General features: G+C 39.2%; 1 protein-coding gene across 1 annotated transcript in view; it reads right to left on the reverse strand.

Annotated features, from left to right (window-relative positions):
* myof (myoferlin) overlaps nucleotides 1-26,045 on the reverse strand; it is a 56,452-nt gene that overhangs the window by 23,654 nt on the left and 6,753 nt on the right. The window contains exons 4-28 of the mRNA XM_072667734.1: nucleotides 18,468-18,576; nucleotides 16,931-17,024; nucleotides 15,704-15,828; nucleotides 15,219-15,347; nucleotides 14,273-14,335; nucleotides 13,003-13,053; nucleotides 12,878-12,908; nucleotides 12,668-12,783; nucleotides 12,319-12,445; nucleotides 10,132-10,235; nucleotides 9,985-10,053; nucleotides 9,851-9,894; nucleotides 9,286-9,368; nucleotides 8,255-8,290; nucleotides 6,902-7,026; nucleotides 6,701-6,814; nucleotides 5,641-5,818; nucleotides 5,090-5,214; nucleotides 4,883-4,992; nucleotides 3,724-3,916; nucleotides 2,823-2,978; nucleotides 1,373-1,504; nucleotides 1,121-1,284; nucleotides 931-1,045; nucleotides 129-231 (exon numbers count right to left, since the gene is read on the reverse strand). Coding sequence (XP_072523835.1) covers nucleotides 129-231; nucleotides 931-1,045; nucleotides 1,121-1,284; nucleotides 1,373-1,504; nucleotides 2,823-2,978; nucleotides 3,724-3,916; nucleotides 4,883-4,992; nucleotides 5,090-5,214; nucleotides 5,641-5,818; nucleotides 6,701-6,814; nucleotides 6,902-7,026; nucleotides 8,255-8,290; nucleotides 9,286-9,368; nucleotides 9,851-9,894; nucleotides 9,985-10,053; nucleotides 10,132-10,235; nucleotides 12,319-12,445; nucleotides 12,668-12,783; nucleotides 12,878-12,908; nucleotides 13,003-13,053; nucleotides 14,273-14,335; nucleotides 15,219-15,347; nucleotides 15,704-15,828; nucleotides 16,931-17,024; nucleotides 18,468-18,576 — 2,696 coding nt within the window. The remainder of the gene's footprint in view (nucleotides 1-128; nucleotides 232-930; nucleotides 1,046-1,120; nucleotides 1,285-1,372; nucleotides 1,505-2,822; nucleotides 2,979-3,723; nucleotides 3,917-4,882; nucleotides 4,993-5,089; nucleotides 5,215-5,640; nucleotides 5,819-6,700; nucleotides 6,815-6,901; nucleotides 7,027-8,254; nucleotides 8,291-9,285; nucleotides 9,369-9,850; nucleotides 9,895-9,984; nucleotides 10,054-10,131; nucleotides 10,236-12,318; nucleotides 12,446-12,667; nucleotides 12,784-12,877; nucleotides 12,909-13,002; nucleotides 13,054-14,272; nucleotides 14,336-15,218; nucleotides 15,348-15,703; nucleotides 15,829-16,930; nucleotides 17,025-18,467; nucleotides 18,577-26,045) is intronic.

Genomic DNA, 26,045 nt, shown 5'->3' on the forward strand with positions numbered 1-26,045 from the left:
CAAGCTAATATGTTAGCCATAACCTAACACGATAGTTTAAATACAATTCAACATGCGGTGATCCAATACTATAATATATTGTATTGTTACATCCCTTGTAAACATGCACTACACATAAGAAAGTCAACCTCTCTCATCTACAGCCCTTTTGTCATCAAAGGTCCACTCATCCATCCATTTCCATCCAGGTGGGCACTCAAACTCATCTGGGTGATGGGATTTCTCTCCATTCTGCAATAGCAAAGAGGAACAACACTTACAATCCTCCCATTTGGGAGCCCTGACCCACCTCAAAGATACAATAAATGTCCAAATGTTAGTGGACATCCCGTCTAATGAATGCATTCAGCTACTCTATGTTGCACCCACCGCTAACACAGATGTGCAAATGCACACGCACAGCTTGCCTAGTCCCTGTAGAGAAATAATGCCAATAGAATAGGACTCTCTGAATCAGATAAATATAAACCTAGTTGACACCATGTCTAATGCCAGACGTGGGCTAGAGGGGTATAAAGCCCTCAGCATTGATCTGTAAAGCAGTGGGACTGTGTTTTCTGAATGATAGTGCTCCATCCAATACGTCTGGGATAAGTTTGGGAGTTGGGGATGAGCAACAATGGAAAAAGTGATTGGAAAATGTTTATTAAATGCATTGAAACAATTAAAAAAATAATTAATTAATAAATACAATTACAATCAATTACAATGGGTCATTAAAGTCCCATTGTACCTTAAATTGTACCTATACTTGCACTTCTGAAGATATTTGAGTGTTGGTAGACTTGGTAGACTTTGGTAGACCATGCCTGTGTCAGTAATGTGATAGAACACGTAGTCAAAATTACATATATTTATGGGGCCTGTTTCGGTTGTCATATATTGCCCTGGAGTCATACACAGCCGTGGTCCAGTGATGCATATTCTCACCACATCTGTGTAAGGCTCTGCGGCTTGCTTCCACTCTCCTCCAGGGAACCGAGTCTGATTCTCATAAACCTCGTCCACAAACTCACTGTGTCCCGCATCAGCATCTGTCAGTAGACTTCGCACAGTACAGTCATGGTCAGGATAATGCTCACCATCCATAGGTTTACGTCAATCAAGCAAACCTACTTACCTTTTTTGCGGTTCAACCATCCAGTCCCCTTCCCACTGCCAGCCTCCAGGGGGCATAAAATACTCCTGCTTGAGCTTCACTTTGCCAGTGACGTCTGAGAACTTGCTGCGATTCAACAGACCCGCGGTGCCCCACTTCCCCAGCAGCTTTGCTTGGTTCTCATACTGTCATGAAGACAAAGACAAACCTTTTCCAGTCCATCACAAAACACTGTTGGCATGTATTTTCTAAAAATAAGAAAAATGACTTTACCAGTTCCGCAGAAACATTGAAAATTCCCTCAGCAAATGCATTGAACTTTTGCTCATGTGTGGATAATCCCAGCCACATATTCACTCGGATTTGGACAGGAACCTTGGAACCCTTGTTTTTGTCCATGGGGTACTGTACAGAAAAAAAAAACATGCAGAATCAATGAAGGGTGCATGCAAATACGCTCAATTTGACTTAAGCCTCACTGGAGCAGGGAGAGTAGTGTGAGGAGATATATATATACTAATATAGTATAAAGTCTGTACTTTTTACAAGTAATAATTTCAAAAATATTACTAATACTAATAATTATAATCACTAATAATAGAGAACGAACGCCCCCCTCATGGACAGCTGTACACATGTATTTGTTGACAAGTTGAAAGATTCAGAACCAATGTCGGAAAAGAAAAAATTCCAAGTGAAAGAATGTGGACCTACAGGGAACTGTGGACAGGATCTTAGACAAATACGACTCTGGTTCCACAGTGCTATTCAGTGGTCGCACTCGCCCCATCATTTCCATATTCATGTAGTCCAGGCTTGAAGTGACACTTTTATGACTCAGTAAAATGCTAGATAATGTTGCTTTAATAGTAGTCATTGAGAAACATCCTAACATATTTATTAAATTCTGTTGGAAAAGAGAAACAGAACCAACAGAAAGAGGCCTTGAAGTGTCTTCACTGGTCACTCCATCTACAGAAGCTCGAAGCCTTGGTGTAGTCATGGATGATCAGTTATCGTTCTCAGGTTATGTTGCAAACGTAACTCGGTCATGCAGATTTGTCCTGTACAACATCCAGAGAATTCGACCCTTCCTCTCTAGAGAGGCTGCCCAGGTGCTCGTTCAGTCTCTAGTCACTTCCAGACTTGACTACTGCAACTCTCTGCTGGCTGTTTTCCCTTTGTGCACCATCAGACCCCAGCAACTTATCCAGAATGCAGCGGCACGGCTTCACTGGCTTCAGATTCAAAACCTTGACGCTGGCCTACAAAGCCCAAAAAGGACCAGCCCCTCCGTACTTGATGGCAATGGTCAAAAGCCGATCCGCACCAAGAGCCCTTCGAGCTTCAAGTACGGCTCAGCTCGACCCGCCATCCCTCAAAATCCACGGAAGACAAGCGTCCAGGCTTTTTTCTGTCCTGACACCAAAGTGGTGGAACTGAACTTCCCCTGGGTGTCCGAACGGCCGAGTCGCTCACTGTCTTCAAAAGCAGACTGAAGAACCACCTCTTCAGAGAACACTTGGGCGAATAGAAGAGTACTATGGTAACCTTATTAACTTGTGTTTAGTAGTGTCTAAACTTAGAGGTATCTTTGAATTATTAGCCTATTCAAACTAGCTGAGGTTATTCTTGGGTAAACAGCAAAGCCACTCTGGATAAGAGCATCCGCTAAATGCCTTAAATGTAAATGTAAATGTGTCTTAATCAGAATGAAGAATACCTGCATGAAGATAGTCTGCGTTTTTCCACAGTACTGTCCACAGGCCTGCTCACCAGAGGCTGAATACAGAACCTGATGTGCTGGAAGACGGCAGTAGGCCACCCTTTTCTCTCCTCTCAACATCCAGATAATCACATCAGGCATGCTGTTCTGGGGCTGTGGGAACATGTGTAAAGTCCATGAAATGCAGAGCTGCATGAAAGGTATAACAACAGTACGCCCCACCTCTTCAAAATACAACGAAAAATAAGAGCAGCAAGTTGAATTCTGGGAAATACACACTACAAGCTTGATAACAAATCTAACTACTGTTTCAAACGATAATGTGTTTATTCCACAGAACAAACTGGGCTGACTACACGTCTGCAGCAAATCCTATTAACTGGCTTTTTTTAGTTTAATTGTAGCTTACATTCCTCCTTTCAGATCAGACGCTCCTTAAGGCTTCATAAACTGAAACCAAAAAAAGGTTCAAATATGTCCAAATATTTGTGGACACACCTTTTAACTAAAGCATTCAGCTACTGAAGACATATATTACATATATTTACTGTATAAGGCCCTCCAGCATTGCTCATATTGATGGCGCTCCATCCAATACTTAAGGGATGGGTTGGGGAGATGTCAATAAGGTGGAGTGGATACCATCCAACATCCTGTCCTCACTAATGCTCTTGTGGCTGAATGCAATCAAATCCTCCCAGTAATGCTCCCAAATCTAGTAGAAATTCTTCCTTGGACAGTAGAGACAGTTACTCCAACAAAAGCAGGGTAACCCCTTTTTAATACCCTTGCTTTCAGATGAAACATAGAAATGAGCAGGAGTCCAAAATGAATTACAGGGGAGCAGCTAAAAATAAAAATGTAACACACTGTATTCAGTGAGGCAATTAATACCCACCTCTTCTGCTAGTTGCTTGAGCTTTTCCAGCCAGCTGTCGGCGATGGTCATGCCCTCCTTTGGGTCAGCACCATCCTGGAACAAGTGCTGAGCCACAGCCAGGATGCTCTTCAAGGCACTGTCCCGCAGCTTCCTAATCTGGATGTCCAGCGCTGTGAGATTAGACTTGCCCTCCAGCTCCGGCAGGTTACAACTGAGGAGAGTCGTTTACAAATGATTAGAAACTAGAAACTTTACTTTAAAGAAACTCTGGGGATGTAAAAACCAAAGGTACAAGTAAAAATTCAGCTGTAACATTCAAGAAAGTAAGACGTGTTTTTGGCCATAATAAAATTCTCAGACTACTTGTAAAACTAAGAGTCTAAACAGGCTTGATTAATTGTTTTTGTCTATATTTCACTCATGTGCAAAGGTTTAAGCGCGTTTTGGCAATATTTCTGAATTATACCAGAATAATACAAATAATACAATTAGTGAAATTTAACACTGCATTCAGAATAATTCACTTATTCCCTACATGGCCAGTAAAGACATTAACATTCACAGAAAATATAAAAACATACCTTTAAAACAACTTCTTCATTTTTATTTGTTTTGTTCAGTATGTTTTCAATGCTTAATTCTTGTTTCTTACATCTCATTTATCTTCTTATTTGTATATCAATATATTTTATACATATTTTTACAAATTATGGACAAAAAAGGGTGAACTGATCTCTTTTAACTGAAGCTAAAATTGTATATATTCTTATGATGTATATATTTTCAGCCAGATTAGTGTATTAGTTTTGTCAGTGGCCATGGACTTAAGCAGCTGTAAACAGCTGTCTAGGAATTGGAATTACAGCTGTAAGCAAAAAGGCAATGGTTTAGCACCTTATGTTTTGGTATTCTTGAATATCTCTCTGCGTAAGCTTGTACTAAGTCACAAAATAGTCTAATGACTGCTTATCAAAACGCAGAATGCCAGAGTAAGGGTCTCAGTGTTACATTCACTGACTGTTGTAGATGTCTCTAGCTTGAATTTGTGAATTTCAAATATTTTCATTTATTGAAAATATTTTTGAAATAATGGTTTTCATTTAGGCCTCGAATTTCCATATCAGTGCCTCCCTTTTATAAACATAAACAAATCAGAAGGGATATAAAAAAAGCTCACCTGCTGATGTCCTCCAACACCTGACTGATAAGCTTTTGCCAAATCTCTCCCAGTCTCACATCTGGGGCTTTAGCCTGCACTGCAGTCTTCAGCTCAGTGATGTTAGCTTGCTGGAATTAGAGATAGGGTTATACAAACAGCTTCAAATTGCACTTTAATGACAGAATGAATAGAATTATGAAAATAATCAACTGATCATAGATGTACCAAACGGTTTGCAATGTAGAGAATGATGTTAACAGCGTCTAGGCGATGACTGATATCCTCCCAAAATGACATAATGGCGACAACAGGCTTTGTGTCAGCCCAGGGCAAATAGTAGTACTGATTCCCTAAAACAAAAAATGTAGCATTCAGAGCCTGGAACATTTTACCAATGAATGATTCAGGTACTGTGACACTTTTTGGTCCAATTTCTGAGATTTCTCAAAATGTCTGCATAATTAAATCACCATTACTGTAATGAAAAAAATGAAAAGGTTTTACACAAAACCACTCTCACTGACTATGCAGAAATTTAGAAATTGGTGGAATTTCCCTTTAAATAATATCACAATAATTCTTATATTCATATTAATATTTTTACTTACTTTTGTTTTTTGTTTTTTTGTGAATGTATTGCACTCAGATATTTTATTTATTAATAATAAGAGATTAAAAAAATGTATATACAGTACTTATTTAGAAGGGAAAGTACTCTGATACTGCAGTACACTCAAGAGTCAACTTTTTCAGCACCAGTCCATCTACAGCCTCACCGTCAAACACAGCACAGCTGTACTGAGTGGTTGAAGCCAGGGGTTTGCATGTCGAGTCCAGTTTGTTGCCGTAATTGCCGATACTAACTTCGAACTGAATGGGCTCGCCGGGCTCCTGGATCATGGTGGCGCTGTGGAACACAGCACACAGACAGTACTTCCTCCGACGCTGGTATTTCTGTATGGAGATAACCAGAAATACATCACATGCACAACAAAAGATCAAGAATAATATGAAAAGAATGTTTAAATATCTGCCTTTCCTTGCTTTTTTGGAATAGCCGTTCACTTCTCAGTCCATACATATAAAAAAGGTAAGCTTTTAAAGTCCCTAAGGTGACATGGTGGCTATTTTTAATAAGACGTGGCCACAAAATAATATATTGAGGCCACAAAATAATAAATTTTGACCACAAGATAATATATTAAGGCCCAAGAAAATATATTGTGGCCATGAGATAACATACTGAGGCAACAAAATAACATACTACATTACTAATAATACATTAAAGCCACAAGATACAAATATACTAAAGCCATGACATAATTTTGTGAGGCTGCAAGATAATTATGAACAAGGGATAGTATATTGATTACACAAGATAATATACTGAGGCCACAAAATAATATATTGAGGACATGAAATAATATTTTTATATAATTATGGCCTCAGTAAATCATCTTGTGGTCCCAATTTATTATTTTAAGGCCTTAATATATTATTCTCTGGCCTTAAAAAGTTTTCTTGTGGCTTTAAAATATAATCTAATGGCCTTAGTATAATATTTAGTGGCCACTAGAATCGTAATTTATGGCCTTAATTTATTACCTTATGGTCACGGCTACTAAATCAGAATCAGAATCAGATTTATTGGTCAAGTATGTTCACACACACAAGGAACTTGTTTTCGGCTGTTAGTGTCGCTCTAGTATTAACAATATACAGCTACTCTACATACATATTACAGACAGTACACAATATACAGAGAACACCAGTATACACAGTATAGACTATAGAATATGGGCCCATTAACTGATTTGGAAGTGCTAATTCGCTTACCTGAGCAACCAAGATGTCATCATTTGATATTGCCTCCACATCCGTGTCCACCTTGCCATCAAGTTTAGTAGCAAGCTCAATCAGAACTCTCCCTCTGTACGCTGCTCCTTCTCCCTGTGAGGAATGCAGAACAAGGCTGTCAGAACATTATATCAGTTTAAAACAGCACCTAAAAGCCTTGTTAAGACCCTCCAGACTTGCCTTTCCAAAGTTAAGGTCTTCATAAGGGTCAGGAAGGCCGGAGAACTCTCTTGGGCTGCCGTACAGGTTAATATAGCTTGGCCCAAACGCAGGAAGAAAGCCAACCTCAGACTCCCCCGTTTCTCCTGAGAGAAATATATTTCATGTTTTTAGTCCCCATGGTGTCTCACAATGGTGTTGGGTGATGAGTAAGCAGAGTTAATGCATTCCAGAGAACGGCATCTGGAATGAGCTACAACAGCTGCACTGTTATAGTTTATGCGCAATTTAAGCGTATTGTTAAAACGTCAGTATATCCAATCACTATATCCAATCTGATATCTGTTAGTAACACAATATTCAAGCCAAAACCTAATATTTAATATGAGACATACTGTAAATATGAATGTCTGTGTATCTCCACTATAGATACAGTGCAGGGCAGAATTAAATATCAATAACATTAATACAAAATGTTGTGGTTTTACATTTATTATGTTCATTAAAGTATCTCCTAAGATCCCCTAATTGGAGTCTAAAATTATTTATAGTTATCATCCAGCACATGGTTTGATAAACCACTGCTTAATGATGTTAAATCAGAGAAGCTGGAGATTGAATTGAACACGAAATCCACGCAATGCTGCCTTGAGGCATCCAGGAGAAATCTGAAACCAAGCTTTGTTCTTCAAACTAGCTCCAAGATCTCAACTACTTTCCTCAATATGAGAAAACTTTATCCTCTTTTTTTTTACCTGCATCTGATATGCTGCACTGTACTGTTTGTGGGGATTTCTGTGTTTCTGTCAGGTTCCTTTAAAGCCAAGATGTGTTAGTACAACATAATTATGTAATAATTATGTATTATTGTATTAGAAATTTATTAGAGAGGTTTGCATTCTTGTTAAATTACTACTTAAGTTGAATTATTAAAATGGCATGCAAGGCATGAGCATCACTATATTAGTCTGACACTGCGACACAGTGTATTTTACACATCTAAGGCGGTTGAAGCAAAGCATTTAAGACTGTGTAGATGGGAAGAGCGCATTCCATGTTGAAAGATATTCAGCAGGTCATAACGCAGACTGGTTTTCTGTGTGTCTGCTAACATGCTAACATGCTGGAGGGCAAAATATACAACATATCTGCAACCCTTTAAGCACAGCGGCCTACACTCAAATGTTTTCTTTTTTGGACTGGTAACTAACCGATAAAAAAATGAAACAGACCAATAAGAAGATACAAATAAGACAACAATCTATGTCTAATGAATGAAAACATCCATTTTGAAAGTCAAGTTCTATATCTGTAATATTAGGGGCAGCACTGAAAGGGGTACAGAGATGCTGCAAACAGGTGAACCTATTTAACCTTCAATTTCTGGAAACCCATTTCCGGGATGATCCACTATTGCAACAGGGAAAAAAAAAGAGTAGGACAGGTCATTAAAAAAGAAAAACACATGTTCATATACAGCAACACTTTAAATATCAGAAAAAATTCACTGGATTATAGTATAGTTTTGTAGGAGTATCACATTCTATTGTTCTGGCAAGGAGAACACAACTCTGAATTACACACATGCAGTATCCATATTTTAGAGGTGGGCAGTATAGCATTATACTGATCAGTCTGACAGTCGTGATAAATTACAGTCATATGCAATTGTGTGGGTACCCTTGGTCAAATGACATTATTTTGTTTCTAAGAAAAATTAGTAACACCAGTCTCAAGACAGATTAAGACTAGGAGAGCCTTCCAGCCCACCCGAGAGAGAGAGAGAGAGAGAGAGAGAGAGAGAGAGAGAGAGAGAGAGAGGACAATTATGCTCTATGGCTGTGGCATCACAGGGCATTAAACCAACAATTCCCTGATGACAGGGTCAACGCATAGATAGCTTTACCACTCACTTGAGCTCCATTCTCTTTTTTTTTTAATGAAGTAGTTCTGTTGTGCTGGGGCTTTTGGTTTGTACTACCCTCAACAGTACTAAATATCAAGATGGACATTGTGACTTCAATTTTCAAGTATCGTAATAAGATGATGACGATGATTGTAGCTGTTACAGCCAATAATTTACTACATCAAAATTGTACTAAATTAAATGCGGACGTATGGAGCCAAAAATATAGTACATGAAAGGAAAACAGAATTATTTAAACAAATAATGTCAAAGTTTTATTTGCACTGATACAGCAGCCCATGAAAGTATTTGGACATTAGTGCCATACTATAGGAAAAACAGCCCCACACTATTTAATGTTTCCACCTTCCAAACGCCACTGAAGGTTACCAGTGAGTGAATGGTTAAAGTGTCTGAATACTTTTTTAGGGCCACTGTAGACTTTTGCCATACTGTCCACCCATATGGATATAGCAGACTGATAACTCTGGCTGCATACCTTCCACTTCACCACCAGAGGACGCTATTTTGGTTAGATTCAAGTATGTGGTGCCGACGGCATCGTTCCTCGTCAGCCGATCCCTAAAGAGAGGGGAGGAGGGATTGAGACAAAACAAGACTTAAATGACTGAACATGCGAAGCAGCCACAGCGCAGCCTCTGGATCTCCTCAGATTTTCCACAGTTCTCTCAGCGGACTCTGGCAGGATTTAGCAGAGGAATGCTCTGTGGTGGAGGGAGGGACAGCAGTGCACTGACTCATTCAGCCTGTCGGGAAACACCCAGCTTCAACACTGACCATGACCAACTCAAACTCCACCATTACACAGTCCCAGAAGATCAGTTACTATAACTACAGAGTCCCCACAGCTTGATTTTCCTATCTCTACTACAACATCCCATGATAGGTACCTACTGTAACAGAACCCTGTGCCTCACTGATCCTCTTTATTAAAAACCTTTCTAAACATTAGAGTATGTTAGTGTATACATATTTCCCCCAAATCATTTCGAGCATTTCTATGATTTTTTTATTTTTATTTCAATGATGCTTAAGAAACTCACCAATCATATAAAGTCAGTTTGATCCGTTCACACATGGATGGGAACTAAGGAAAATAACAACAATTGAGTTAATCATTTTACATGTAACAGAAGTTATATGTAAAGCAATGTTAAGCAAAATCCCCAATTATTACCTTAACATGCAGATTCAGCAGCTGGTTCCATTCAGGGTTTGCATTGCTCTCAATTATTTTTGTGCAAATCTAAAGAGAAAGAACCATAAATCCAAGGTACACGGCACCCATGTGCAAAGAAAAAGTGTCACTGTGCAAGATCGATACCTTCTTGCCGGCAAACCAGGCTTCTACATACGGATCCACTAGATTCTTTTTATCACTTGTCCCACCAAATGCAGCTTTCAGGGACTGAGCCATGGAGTCGTCCACTGGGAGAAGAATTTCATTACAGCATTAAATGGAGAGCATTATCAGTAAAACTAAGAGTAAGAACTTTACAAGATGTCTGTTCAACGTGTTCAGACCTACATCATTTTTTTAAACATGATTAAACATTAATTTATTTGTATTCATTTATTGTAATATTTTTATTGTTATTTTTTATGGAATGTGAGACAATCTAAGAAAGGCTTCCTATTTTGTTACATTACAAGTCTTTTTTAATCTGAATTGTATGTGATGCATCTGAAATAGTCTAAGCTGATGACATGAAATGAGAAAAAAATATATATATAAAACATTGTGGAAATAAAAAACTGAATATTAGCATGTGCATATGTATTTACCCCCTTTGCTATGAAGCCCCTAAAAAGTTCTGGTAAAATCAATTACCTTCAGACGTCACATGCTTACTGAAATAAAGTCCACCTGTGTGCAATCTAAGTGTCACATGATCAATCCTTATATACACACCTTTTCTGAAAGGCCCTAGAGGCTGCAACACCATTAAGTAAGAGGCACCACTAAACAAACAACACCATGAAGACCAAGGAGATCTCCAAACAAGTCAATGACAAAGTTGTAGAGAAGTACAAGTCAGGGTTGGGTTATAAAAAATATCCAAATTTCTTATGATCCCCCGGAGCACAATCAAATCCATTATCATCAAATGGAAAGAACAGCCGGAAAGAGCTGCAGAGTTCCCAAGCAGAGACTGGAGTATCTGCCCATTCGACCATAAAATGCCGTATACTCCATAGGGCTTTACGGAAGAGCGGCCAGAATAAAGCCTTTATTTACAGACAAAAATGTAAGGGTTCCAAATGTATGGAGGAATATGCTCTGGTTAGACGGGACAAATATTTTATTTTTTGGCCACCTAGGATGCTATGGCTGGCATAAAACCAACATGGTTTCCGTCTGTCAGTGATTTGAGACTGGGACAGAGGTTCACCTTCTAACAGGACAATGACCCAAAGCATACTGCTAAAGAAACACTCAAGTGATTTAAGGGGTAACATGTAAATGTATTAGAATGGGCTAGTCAAAGCCCAGGCCTTAATCCAATTGAGAATCAGTGGTCAGACCTTTTGGACAGATTGCTGTTCACCAGCGGAAACCATCTAACTTGAAGGAGCTGGGGCAGTTTTGCCTTGAGGAATGGGCAAAAACCCCAGTGACAAGATGTGGCAAGCTTATAGAGAGTTGCATCTGTAATTGCTGCAAAAGGTGGCTCTATAATGTACTGACTTTAGGGAGGGTGAATATTTATGCACACTAAAGTTTTCAGTTATTTTGTCCTATTTGTTGTTTGCTTAGAAAAAGTTCAAAAATAGTAGACATGCTCTGTAAATGAAATGATGCAAACCCTCAAATAATCCATTTTAATTTCAGGTTGTGAGTGACAAAACACAAGAAATGCCAAGGGGGATGAATGCTTTTGCAAGGCACTGTATGTAGAAAAAGTAAGGGAATGAGCTAGATTCTGATCAATACTACAATGAAGTCTGATCATTATCTGTGTCACAGTTAAACTCAACAGACAGCTGTAATACAGAAATACAAAGCCAGGTGACTGACAAATGAACAGCACTTAATTTGGAGGAAACAAAATACTGTTGGGTAATGCAACAAGACAATGACCCAAAGAACACCAATAAATCTATTTAAATTATTGGGAAAAATGCAAGACATCCCAGAAATATTAATGAACTGAAACATATCTACAGGCAGGAATGACCCCCCCCCCCTTAAACATTATACAAATCTTACTCGCAGCAACAGGAAATGTTTGGTAAAGGTGTTTACTGCTAAAGAGGATCTACAGGTAATTCAAATCAAGGGTTTACTAACTTTTTTTAGCCTGCACTGCGGATGTGTACTCAATGTGCTCAATGAAAGAAGCAAAACCCCAATCCTATCCACAGAAAGCCCTGACAGGAGATTACCCGGCTTACCCAGTACTGACACAAAGGCTTGGGTGTTAGTAAAAAGCTGTCTAGCGATCTATAGCACTGAGCTGAGTGTTTCAGAGAAAAATACATGTTGATAACTGAAGAATGACTGGCTTACTTTGGGGGATGTCCTCAGCACGGAACACTTTCAGCTGCAGGGTGACCCATCTCAGAGCAATTCCAGCGGGAAGCAGAAGGTTACTCTCCACATCATCGCTATCAGTGTCTCGATCAGTTTTCTCTACCTAATCAAACACACAAATCTACTTAAGACAGACTCCTATAGAAGGGGCAATGGGAAAGATCACCCTGCAACTCTGTTTCACTGTTCTTTTACACAGTTTCTTTTACACTATTTATATCAGGTTAAAGAAACACTAGTGTGGCAGTTTGAAAAAGAACCGTTTTATGGACGACTGTGAGTTTATAGTGAAGGTATGTGCAGACACAATCAGACAAAACAGTACCGGAGGGTCATCTCCTGTCCCCACGATGAACATGCTGACTTTGAGGTAGCCCTTTGCTCCAGAGCTGGAGTCATCTGGGTCGTTTAGGAGCAGCCATTTTCTCATGATGCAGTGAGCTGTAGTCAGAAAGCCACACATTGTGCCATTAAAGGACTGGACATTATGCAAACTAATGCGTGAATATAATCATGGAAAGAATCTGGAACGTACCTGGTTCATCGTAAATGTAGCCAATATCAATCTGAGAAAGAATAAAGGAAGTCAGCAAGAATAGGCATAAAAATATGAATGGATCCAGAAACATGAAATACTTTATATAGACTGACTGGATTTACCTTAAACTCTCCCATGAGGCTGTCAGCTCGGAGGGACGATGAATTATATACCTGCAGTGTAGAAGAGAGAGAACAGCACTTAGCTATCCACCTAATACGATTTACAGCAATACACACCTGCCCACCATGCCTACTGAGATATCAAACAGGTTAAATTCTAAAAATAAAAAACAAAAATAAATATTAAGGGAGGCAAAAAAACATCCTTTTATGATGCACTTGCCAATAAATAAGTCTATGTATTTTTTATACTATTAAAAAATGAACATTTGGATGGTTATTTTTCTGCATTTTGTTTATTTTTGTCTGTAGATTTCTTCGAAATAAACTAAAAGTTAGCATTCTAATGCAACATGCGGCACTGCAACAGCTGTCTGCACCATGTCATTACAGGTATCATTGTAAAGCTCCCTCTCTCTTACCTTCCCTGGTGTCAGCAACCAACCGTTATAGACAATTCGCAGGAATTTGCAATACAAATATATGAAATTGTATAATACATTAATTATAGGGACAAAGTATTGAGCCATCTGCTCATTCAAAGTTTCTTCTAAAATGAAGGGTATTAAAAATGTTTATCCTGCCTTTGTTGAACCCCCTGTCCAGGGAATAAGGCTTTCTACTGGATTTTGCTGTGAGCAGAGGAGCATTGCTGTGGATTTGATTTCATTGACATTCAGCAACAAGAGTGTTAGTGAGGTCAGGATGTTGTATGATCACCACCTAACCTCATCCCCAACTCCCCAACTCATCCAAAAGTATTGGATTAAGCACCATCATTCCAGAGAATGCAACTCCACTGCTCCACAGCTCAATGCTGGAGGGTTTTTAACCCTCTAGCCCACGTCTGGCGTTAGGGTCCTATTCTATTGGCGGTACTTCTCTACAGGGACTAAATAAGCTGTGTCTGAAATGGGTGCAACTTAAAGTAGCTGAATGCAATCATTAGAAGGGGTGTCCACAAACATATAGAGACATATAGTGTCTGAGTGTTTTGACACACTCTGAGCCTAAAATCTCTACTTCTTATCTTTATGCTAAAGATTTTTAAGGAGAGAGGACACATTTTATGCTTAAAAACATGATGAAATGTTTTCTTATGGCTGCTGACAGTACAGAGTTGTACAGAGTGATAAAAAGAGCTATATATATTGAATTGTAGAAATAATGGTAGATATAATAGTAGTGTCCAAGGCCATTACTGAGAACAGTACTGTTTGCTGAAATGTTCAGCAGTGTTAAATGTTCAGTGTTAAATGTTTGCAATTACCCGTATGCTGACATGTTGATCGAAGAGCTCTGAGGGCAGCATGTGGACATTGTAAAAGAAGATCTGCAAAGAGACAACTATTCAAATATCCACTTTTAAGCAAAGGCAAGCATTCAAGGCATGACTTAAAGGGGGTACTTTCTCTTTTTTTGAAAAACAATTTTGTAAACTATTTTGAAAGCCCACCTGTGATACTTGTAGTTTATACAACACATTTTCATATAATCTCTCATTACTGTGTTTTGAAGACTGAGACTGAAATCCTAAAGAACGTGGGGAATGAAATTTTCGTCCTCATATTGTGCTCTTTGAATTTGTCAGAAAACATCTGTATTTGTTATGCCAGAACACATTTTGTTTGTAATGTCAAAAAACATCTGTTTTTGTGATGTCAGAAAACAATCGAATTTGTCAGAAAGGATCTGTATTTGTGATGTCAGAAAACATCTGCATTTGTGATGTCAGAAAGGATCTGTATTTGTGATGTCAGAAAGGATCTGTATTTGTGATGTCAGAAAACATGAAATTTGTCAGAAAGGATCTGTATTTGTGATGTCACAAAACATCTGTATTTGAGATGTCAGAAAACATGTGAATTTGTCAGAAAGGATCTGTGTTTGTGATGTCAGGAAACATGAGAATTTGTCAGAAAACATCTGTATTTGTGATGTCAGAAAGGATCTGTATTTGTGATGTCAGAAAACATTTTTTCTGAAAGGATCTGTATTTGTGATGTCAGAAAACATTAGAACTTGTCAGAAAACATCTGTATTTGTGATGTAAGAAAACAATAGAACTTGTCAGAAAGGATCTGTATTTGTGATGTCAGGAAACATGAGAATTTGTCAGAATGGATCTAAATTTATGATGCCAGAAAAGATTACAATTTGTCAGAAAGGATCTGTATTTGTGATGTCTACGTTAAAATTGGAATAAATCTTTGTACCTCATCGAAGAATGGATTATTTCCTCTTTTGATGCGGGTTCTGTGAGTGTCTCCACACACATTCACTTTGACAACAGGTTTAATGTTGTTTCCCGGCAGCTGGCGTCCCTCGATGATCCGGACTCGGATCTTGATCATGAGAAAATAACATGGATCTCTCACATTACTCACATACAGCACAGCAGATGTAGAAGTGATCATAAAGTTTATTTGAGGAATGAAGTTGAACTGAACAAACCCATTTTAGTGGTGTAAAAATGTATGACTCCACTGTGGTGATTGTTTTTTAAATCAACTGTTATATATTACAATAGTGTTCAATTAAGTAATTAAATATCTGTTTAATTTTCAAATAAAGTGAAGTATTTAACCTCAAAGATCCTCATGAACTCATGAACTAAAGTGAATCAGTGAAATTTGAGATTGGCTGAGGCATTTAACAGCTATCCTAAAGATCAGTAATCAGATCAAACTGCTGACTCTACCTGGAAATCCTGTGGTTTATTGGATAAAGGCCGCTGCTTTCTGTTCCTCCACTGGACTCTCTGGTTCTGCTGAGAGGAGGATGGTGCACCCCCCACGTCAGTGACATCTCCTCCATCAACACCACCTGCTCAAAGGATCATCAAGAAGTACATTTTAAAAAGTAGTTTGAACTTGTATTTTTAAGGGGAAATTTTTACCATACTATCTTTTAGCAAAATCAAATAGTTCAAATGTAAATATATTAACTGCTCCTTTCCAAAAGGATGGTTATAATAGGAACATCTAAAGCATTTACTGCCTCTAAAATGTACATCAAGGAACGTTATTACATAAAATGATTATGAATACACTGTCTGATGCCTAAAATATTTTTGGCTAGTTCATAGATACGTTTTCGGCCAAAAACCATTCATTTTTGTAAGTACATTTATGATGGAGATGTACATGCATGACACTACAAGACAAAAGCATGCAAGCGTTTTTTGGGGGGATGAAGGTCTGCCCTGCAACAACGGGAAGTACAGCTTGCTTTTTGTATATTTACATGAGGATATTTTCATGATATCTGTTTACTGCTTCATCAACCAAGCCAAATAATATTACAGAACTTTGGAAAACTTCCATTTAAACTAGATGTCCAGATAAACTCAGGCACAGGAATAGAGATTTTACAAGATATTTTAAAATAAATACACTTTCAATAAACAACATGCACATTTAAACAGCAATTTTCATAGTCTGTGTCCAAATTATAACTGCTTCTATAACTGCCACACATGAAAAAAATAACCTCAGCAGTCAGAAACAGTAGATAACTGACCGCAACAGATACTTATTCTGGATAATAATCTTATTCAGCCACTGTAAACTGCCTGTTTCCATTCAATACGGGAACCATGAAGTTCCCAAACTAACAAGAATGGTAAGCACCAAAAACTAAAGCCAGTGATAGAAGCCAGTGTTCTAACTTACTCTGGTGTAATGAGAACTGTTAGCAAGCCTGTAATACTTGGCACAAAATGGTGCAATTTTCCACTAGGAAACACTGAAAAGGTGTGTTACAGCATTCCAAAGAGGATTAAAACTGTTTGCACACAAGAAGTTGCTCAACCCTGACTGATCCACCATTATATTACCTGCTACCCTCTATATTCACCTGCTCTGCGCTCCACAGCCAAATCCATCCCACAAAAGACAAACTTGAGCTAATTCAGAAAACAGCATACCTGTATTTCCGGCCCCACCGCCATCCTGCTGATCATTTGTGTTGGGAGGAGCATTGGCTGGTGGTTCATATCCGATAAGCAGGTCAATAGTGCCCTACAAATAGGACAAAAGAAAGTTTGGCTTTAAAAATGAGTATTGTGGTAAACTGTGGTAAAACTGGTTCATTGGCTATTAAAGTACAGAGGAGAGCAGAGAGCCCACCCTTCATTTCCCTTACGTCCAGTCTAAACAGTCACTGAAGCATCAACAACTAAATCTATTATCAGATGTTTCACCCTATACCTTTATTTTAGCTGGTCTGGAGCAGTCTGTCCATTGCTCTGAGAATAGCAGTAGCTTCAGCAGTACGATCTGATCTGATCTTTGCTTTTCTCAGTAAGAACTTCTAGCTATGGATTTGTTCAGATCTGAAGTGGGAAGTAACAGTTGTTACTTTTTTTAACTTTACTTTTTTTACCTTTTCCCTTGACCTTCCTCTTCCTTCTGATTTTGTCCCCACAGTACCGCAAATGGAACTTATCACTTATCACATATTGAAATATTATTTGCTTTTGTTTTCGAAAGGCAGATTCACTAATAAGATCGAACATGGCTCGCAACAGTTTGGTTTTCACTACACCCTGAAGAACCCTTTTTAAAAAGGTCCCTTTCAAAAAAAGTAGTTCTTCAAAGGTCCTTTATCCTTTTTAACCCTAAATGATTGTTTGCAGGCCTGTATGCTGTACCCTAACATTTACAGATGATACTGAATCATTTATAGCAGCTACTGAATCATTCATATTAGATACTAAATTACTCATAGCAGTTACTGAATCATATATATTAGATACTCAATCATATATATTAGATACGGAATCATTTATCGCAGTTACTGAATCATATGTATTAGATACTAATTCATTTATAGAAGTTACTGAATCATTCATATTAGATACTAAAGTACTCATAGCAGTTACTGAATCATATATATTAGATACTAAATCATTTACAGTATATACTAATGTATTTATGGCAGTTACTGAATCATTTATAGCAGCTAATGAATCATTTATAATCAATGCTCAATCATTTAGCAGTCACTAAATCATCTACATTAGATACTCAATCATATATATTAGATACTGTATCATTTATAGCAGTTACTGAATCATATGTATTAGATACTAATTCATTTATAGAAGTTACTGAATCATTTATTGTAGACACTAATTAATTTATTGTAGACACTGAATCATTGATTGTAAAAATGTGTAAAACTCAAAATAAACCTAGGATTTAAGGCGTTAATTAGGGCAGTGGTTCTTTACAGACGCATAACTCAATTTGAAATAAATGAACTTCTTCATACACAATGAAAACCTTTTGTGTAAAAAAGTATTCTATATAGCCCTAACAAGGGTTCCACTATTGTTATGAACCAAAGGACCTGTCTAGCACTATCTAAAACTATACTGGACCTTGCTTCTGCTAAAATCTATATTATCTCTATGTGTCTGCTAAGAGAAAAATTTATTTATAAAACACAGAAACACTTACTCCAATATTCTGCCCACTTTCACTGAGCAACGCCAAGTTTTTTGAAGGGAGTGACTTTGCTTGTCCACTTGCTAAGTCTTTCAAATAGACTTTAGCTGAGCCAATAAACCTGTAACAAAAGATTGTTAGCTGTTAGCTTCATTAGTCTTGTAGCTACAGTGCAAAAGTAAAGAAGCAATGGGCCAAATTCACCAACCATTCCTAATAAGAAATGCTTTTTTGAAACCCACTCACAGTTATACAAAGGTTCTGATATTCATCAATGTTTTCTTACTTGGGACAGTGGGGTTCATCTTTATAAGAGCAGAGCTGTAAACAATTCTTTGGTTTAAAAACACATCATCAATCTGAAGTAGACTTTTTGTTAGGACTTTTCTCAAGAACAAAAGAAAGACAATTCTTAGAAAGGCGCTCTTGTCCCCAGTAACAAAAGTGTCTACTATATTTGGGCTACATACGGGGAAGATCATGTGAATACTGGCTACAACAGTATGGTGCAATACACTTGGAATAAACTGAGAAAAATGAAAAGCATGAGCTAGTCTGATAAATATCTGGGCCAGATATCTAAGCCAAGGCCAGGTTGCTGCTGAATACACAGTTTCATGAGGTAGAGGGTGAACGCCTAGCACTCTGCTGACATCTCCGGACATGAAGGCCAAGGGAAACAGCTGAGATTTGGCACTCTCAGCTCTCCATAAAAACTCTCGTAAACTGAAAAGTGAGTCTGAGCACAGCAGGTAGATTGTAGTTGAGCTGAAGAATCCCAAAAGCCCTGTGCATGCTTTGTGATATCACTCATAGATCAGGCCAAAGGGAAACCACCTCCCAACGCAAACACACTCCTCCACAGCCCACACCAGCCCATCATTCGGCACTATTTTCAAAGCAATCCCTCGCCCTGTTTTCCCTGTCTTTGCCACAGAATACTGTGTGTATAGACTGGGAGTGCTTCAGTGGCAAACACTGCGCTGTGATGATCACACACCCACTGTATATTGACATGCTGAGTTGCCTTACGCACACATTTTAATTGAATGTATTTATCCAGGACCATCAGGAAGTCAGATGGTCCGCAGTGGCAGGAAGAGGAGGTTAAAGAAGGAGGGCAAAGACGGATATGGAGGGGTAGTACACTGCTCTTAAGGCCTTGGGCAAAGCAATTAAACAAATACTCACTTCTCGAAGTAGCCTGGCTACTGTTATGTGCAATACGTTACCTCACAATAACTGATGTGTTTCCCTATATACATATGTGTATTCCCTGTATACTTTGAAAATACCACTGGAACCAAAACCATTGGAAGCCATTGGGACAGCTGCTGAACTCTACACCAGATCAAAATGACACATACAGCTTCAAAAAAATATACATACACAAACTTTAATAATTAATCAAGTGGTGAAAAGAAATTGGTTTGGATGGTCAGGAAGGACCACAAGAACCACCAATGTACAGGCATACCATGATCTGGAAGCTGCTGGGTCTCCCTGGACCAAGAGGCCTTAACCCAAGAAAGAACACTGCACCAACTGTTAAACATGTGTTGGTAGCATCCTATTTTGCAACGGTTTTGCTAAAGTGATGAAACTTGCACACTGGAACTGTGTGTTTAAAACCGGCCAATGACCCCAAACACCCATTAAAGGTGGTTGTAGAATGGATAAAGCAGGTGAACATTAAGCACTGGGATTGGCCATAGCCTTAAATAATATCAAGGGTGTGTCAGAGTGCTGGCAAGACTAGAGATGGCAGTGCAGAACAGGAGAAACACCCTACTGATTGTCTATCTCCATTCCTTGGTGGTTTGTGATAATGTTCTCTAGAATACATCCTGGGCCTTAAAGCTTACTATTTCTTTTTTAATGAAAAGAATTACTTTATCTACCAACAACGCTGGTGTGCCAGAGAGATTTGGCCACAGTGCCAAGCCCAACTTTAGCAACCACTGATCCATGTCAGTGTAAGCAAACCACTTGACTGCACCCTTAAACACAAACACTTCTTACATTCTTTTTCCTTGTTACAAGTAAGTAATTAAGGCACACATCCTTAGGCAATTCCTGGTAGGATGATGTTTACCCAAGCACTTGGTCACTCATTCTTATGAATACTGACACACTTTTCAACAACGGTGAATGTTTTTAGTGGCCCCACAATAATATTTTATTGCAATTTCTAAAGCTGAAATTCTCAAGCTGAAATGCAACAAGGGACAGGCACAAACAGAAAGCTGCTCAGAGGCTGCAGTGGGCACAGGCTCAGCCAACACTGGACAGCTGAAGACTGGAAAAACGCAGCCTGGTTTGATGCATCTCGATTTCTGCTGAGGCACACAGATGGTAGGGTCAGAAATCGGCACCAACAGCATAAATCAGCATGGACCCAACCAGCTTTGTGTAGTCCAGGCTGGTGGAGGTGGTGTAATTGTGTGAGAAATGTTTTCTTGGCACACTTTGGGCCACCAATTTATCATAACTTGAATACAACAGTCTGTTTGAGTATTGTTGCTGATCAGGGTGTCATTAGAGCCCGTTTAGTGGGGCACGTGCCCCAGTAAAATATTGCTGTGCCCAACAAATACCACAGTGGTAAAAGAAAATTAATTTAAAGGCACTACATTTCCCAAAATGCCTTAGAATCCTTCCAAAAACTATATGGACACTATAATGGACACTTCTAAGTATTTAAAAGAACGTCAGCCAAGCAACAGACAAAGCAATGACAGCTCATGGATTTATGTTTTGGTTAAAGCCACTTCTAACACTGAAGGAAAAGCACTAACAAAGGCATGACGTTAGCACAGCCTTTATTCATGCTATGCTAGCAAAAGGGGTTATAATAAGCATGCAAAATAAGCGTTGTGATTTAGCCAGTAAAACAGAAAACTACTCATTTTAAAACCCTGAGCTATCTACCTAACATGCAAGTCAAAATCACAATTTCACATGACCTGCAAGTGTGTGACAGTAATATTACTAATCTAACAATACAAAATAATAATAATAATAATAATAATACAAGCATCCAGACATTTTTCTGTCCTGGCACTTAAGTCGTGGAACATACTTCCCCTGGGTGTCCAAATGGCAGAATTGCTTGGCGTCTTCAATCCCTGACTGAAGACCCACTTCTTCCGAGAGTACTTGGGTGAAGAGTACTGTGGAATATTGTGGTCTCCATACTGACTTTTGTATTTAGTAGTGTCTAAGCTTAGAGGTAACTTTTGGACCCTAGTCGATACAAACTAGCTAAGAGTATTTTCTGAGTAAACAAGTAAAGCAAGAAGTGCCCCTGTTGTCCCTGAATGTTCATCCCTTCATGACCACAAAGTCACAAAGCACAAGTCGTCTCTAACTGGCTTTATGAACATGACAATAAGTTCAGTGATCTTTAGGGGTCTTTTTAGTCACCTGATAAGGAATCTGATAAAACACCTTCGGGATGAGGTAGAACAGGTAGAGGTAGATTGCAATCCTGTCAACATGGACCAGAATCTTAAAGGAACGTTTCAACATCTTGTACTATTTTGAAGCAAAAGTAGGCCCTACCCAAAACTAGTCATTGCTAATAAATAAAAAAAATGTATGAGTGTAAGAATGAGGTGAAATACAGCAGGGAAATGGTTACTACAGTGCTGCAGTACAGCCTGAAATGTTTGGACAAGTAGGTAGAAGGGGTGAGACATTCACTGCTGTCTAACGACCATAATAGAACCTTCTGTTCCCCAAACTCTCAGAGAACTGAAAAGCGAGGCCTAAACGAACAATAAAGAACTGTTACATAAACGTGTTGTATGGGAAGCTAATTCCTCCATGCCTTTCTTCTTTAGAAAGAGCTGTGCACACTTCTGACCTGACAAGCTCCTGATAACATCATCACAGGAACTGTGGCCTGAAACTGGCAATGTAGCACTGACTCATGCTACTTTATCATTATACGAAACGTGTCTTTGTTTCCTCTTTGCTACGTTAGGTTCAATCAGCACACTGCACACTCTTCCCTCTCAGAGAGCGTATGATCAGTCACTGTGCCCGCCCTGAGACTATGTACTTTATGTGACTATCCCTATTTCAGCACGGCACACATACACAACAGTCTAAAGCAAACAGCGGCCTAGATAACCTACATTTTAAAGACGCACACAGAACACAGGAATGGGGACACGTATGAAGACAGTTTAAAGAAAATGAGCCAATAACCTTATAGTTACAGAGGTGATACAATGTGCTCTTTAACCTCTGTTCTCCAGGTTCTGCTTTTCTAGGAACTCTGTTGCACCTTGTTGCAGTGACATGGCAGATGCCCCAGATAGCCCTGGGCACATAACTGATATCGCAATGAATTAAATGAGTGACAATGAACATACAGAACATCACCCACTTAGGAACATTGAGGAATGTGGTTCAGGAGGTTAAGCTTCACGTTGGTTTGAGGTAGTTTCTTGTTACAAGTTAAGAGAATTATGTTATGAGGCAATTTAAGGACACAGGAAATACAAGGAATAAAATACTAATAATATCACTTGACCAATAGACAGTAATATACAGAGTAGGTGTGTGTGTGAGTGAGAGAGAGAGAGAGAGAGAGAGAGAGAGAATGCACAATAAAGGTCTCTCCAAGGAGTCTCTTTCACTACCTTTCTCTAAATTTCCAATTCTCTCTGTGAGTGAAACGTCACCTTTTATCTGACCAAACCTGGTTAATACTGTTTAAACCACTGACCAATTTAAAGGGCCAGCATGTCTGAACATCCCCCAACAGGATGCCATGGCCTCTGGAATGCAGACGTTGTAAAACCAGTGTCCAGTTAAAGTGGTAGCAGCTTCCTTCAAGGCTGGGCCAGAATCGTTGTCGGAAATTCATAGATTCATAATTCATAATTTGCTTAGGCTTGTCCAGAAGATGGCAACAGTGCAGTATGCCAATAGTGAATAATAGAGTTATGAATAATAATGATTTAGAAATATTAGAAGTTAGCAGGTGATGTTGACTACAGGGTAATGCTCACATGTGGAATTCATACACTATATGTCCACTATATGTTTGTGGGCACCTCTTCTAATGAATCCATTTAGCTACATGAAGTTGCACCCATTGCTGACACCAATGTCCAAATGCACACACAAACACACACACAGCTTGTGTAGTACCTGAAGAGAATTAATGCCAATAGAATAGGACTATCTAGAGCAGATAAACATGAATCTACTGGCACCATGCCAAATGCTAGGTGTGGGCTAGAGGGGTATAACCCTCCTGACAGCATTGAGCTGTGGAGCAGTGGTACTGTGTTCTCTAGAATGATGGATGGTGCTATGTCCAATACTTTTAGGATGAGTTGAGGATGAGGTGGGGTGGTGATCAGCCAACATCCCAATCTCCCTAACGTTTTTGTTACTGAAGGCAATCAGATCCTTACAGCAATGCCCCAAAATCTAGTAGAAACCCTTACCTGGACAGTAGAGACAGTTACTCTATGGACTAGTGTCTCTCCTTCCTTTGTCACAAACGTCTGATTATACTAATACTGATTTTGCTCTGTTAAATTGACTGAACATTCACTGCTGTTAGCTAATGCGGCCAATCTCTATTACCGGGCTAACGCTAACACATCAATAAAAAGCTACTTTTTTAAAGAAAAGGTTTCTGTGCTGAACACCAATTAATGTAATTTACATTCACATCTATGCAATGTACCTGACGTTCTTATCCACAGTGACTAACACTTGAAGCATGTTACACAGGCAAAAGAATATAGCCTGAGGAGTCTTGTCCAAGGACTCTTATTGGTGTAGCATGCTTGACTGGCTTGGGAATCAAACCCCAGTCTGCCATGGGGAGGCAATGTTGTTCCAATGCTGTTACCCACTATGTTCCACCAACTGGCAACATGTAAGGGCATGCATGGGTGGCTGGTGCTAATGATTCGGTGACTCTGAACATGTGCGGTCTGTCTGAACGGCAGCCATTGTTAACCTTTCCTCTTTGCCATAGAAAGCCACACCCCTACACATCCCTCTGCCAATTGCCGCAGTGGTTATTAAGCTAACATACAAAATCGACACCCCCAAAATAAGCTGGTAATGGTTATTTACCCCCCTCAGTTTTGTTTTATTGGGAATACTAAGTAAAATAGGTCTCCTTCAACACTGATTTCACTGTTTTATATTAGTTTCTCCGCTTGCAGGTAACATAACCAAAACTTTACAGACAGGGAACAGTCACTATGCTTCAGTCGAAGGCATGATATGAAATAAGGAATTCTGCTAAATAAGGCCAAACACATGAAGTAACAGCAAAAGTGAAGCTGGACTGAGCATTCTTTCTCCTCTCCAGATCTCTGGAATGAGTCTCGCGTCCACCCCCCCACCCCCCCCCCCTTTGGAAAACAATGCACATCCTCATATGATCTTTCTACAGACTCTAACTGACCTCAATGAACAGAGCATGGTCATTTATTACCCTCTACCCAATGCGCTCAACTGGTGTCACTGTCTGCCAGCTGCAATTATAGCATCGTCTCAAAACAGCAAGGTTGAGTGATCCAGAATTTGCATGTGCAAATCCAACAATAGACAATGGATTAAGATGAAGACACGTCACCTCAACATTTACCTCTCCGTGAGCCTTGCTGTCTCTCCCTGAATCATTCACTCATTCACTATTGCCAAATATTTTTCTCGTCCTTCTTCCCCCCTTCACACATTAGCAGAGCAAGTCTGAACGTGGCTGATTCGGGGGTGTGGGCCTACAGCGTGAGACCAACAACGCAGTCTAGAGACACACCTGCAAGTTTTAGATAATGCTGCTGTTTCCCAATGTACTGCCATTGTTAAAAAGGTAACACCACATACTTAAGAGGCTTTACACAGTGTGAGAAAACGTAGTGTAGCAAGTGTAAGTCACTGTCCTTTGTGACGCCTTTCAACACATACAATTACTACATGCAATAAAACAGCAACACCAACGAAATGCTAACATAAGACATGAATAAAACCCATAGAAAACCCATAAGAAAATGGGGTTAACTGGCCACTTTATTAGAAACCCAGAGCTAGTAGGCGTATGACTGGAGAGAGCTCATGTATTTTAGCACAGTTTGTGTGAATCAACCTCCAACTCCTCACTATCGGATGGTTTTCGGCCACAGGACAAGTAGGTCTCAAAGGACCTGCTGGATTTTTCTGGGTGGTGGACCAATCTCAACCTAGCACCCACACTGAGGTGATAAAAGCTCCCAGCAGAACTGCTGTGTCTGACACACTCTGATACTTTCTGCCAGTGCCACTAACATTGCAGTGTCACTGCAGTGCTGAAAGCCATCCATCACTCTACCAAATAATATCTGCTCAGCAGCTGTCCTGTGACGATCTCTTTCCATTGATGGGTGGGGTACTTGGGGGCTGATGAAGTTTTGCGGCTACAGTCAGGAACTTTTTAATGAAATAGCCATTCTTTTCCACCAGCTAGGAAGCATCCACCACATCAGTGTTACCAAAGGCAGAAAAGTGACAAATCTCAGAATGCACTCATAGACTAAAGCAATATCTGAGATATTTTTTTCCAGCAGTGTG

This window comes from Salminus brasiliensis, chromosome 22 (genome assembly GCF_030463535.1).
Source record: "Salminus brasiliensis chromosome 22, fSalBra1.hap2, whole genome shotgun sequence".
Taxonomy (NCBI): Eukaryota; Metazoa; Chordata; class Actinopteri; order Characiformes; family Bryconidae; genus Salminus; species Salminus brasiliensis.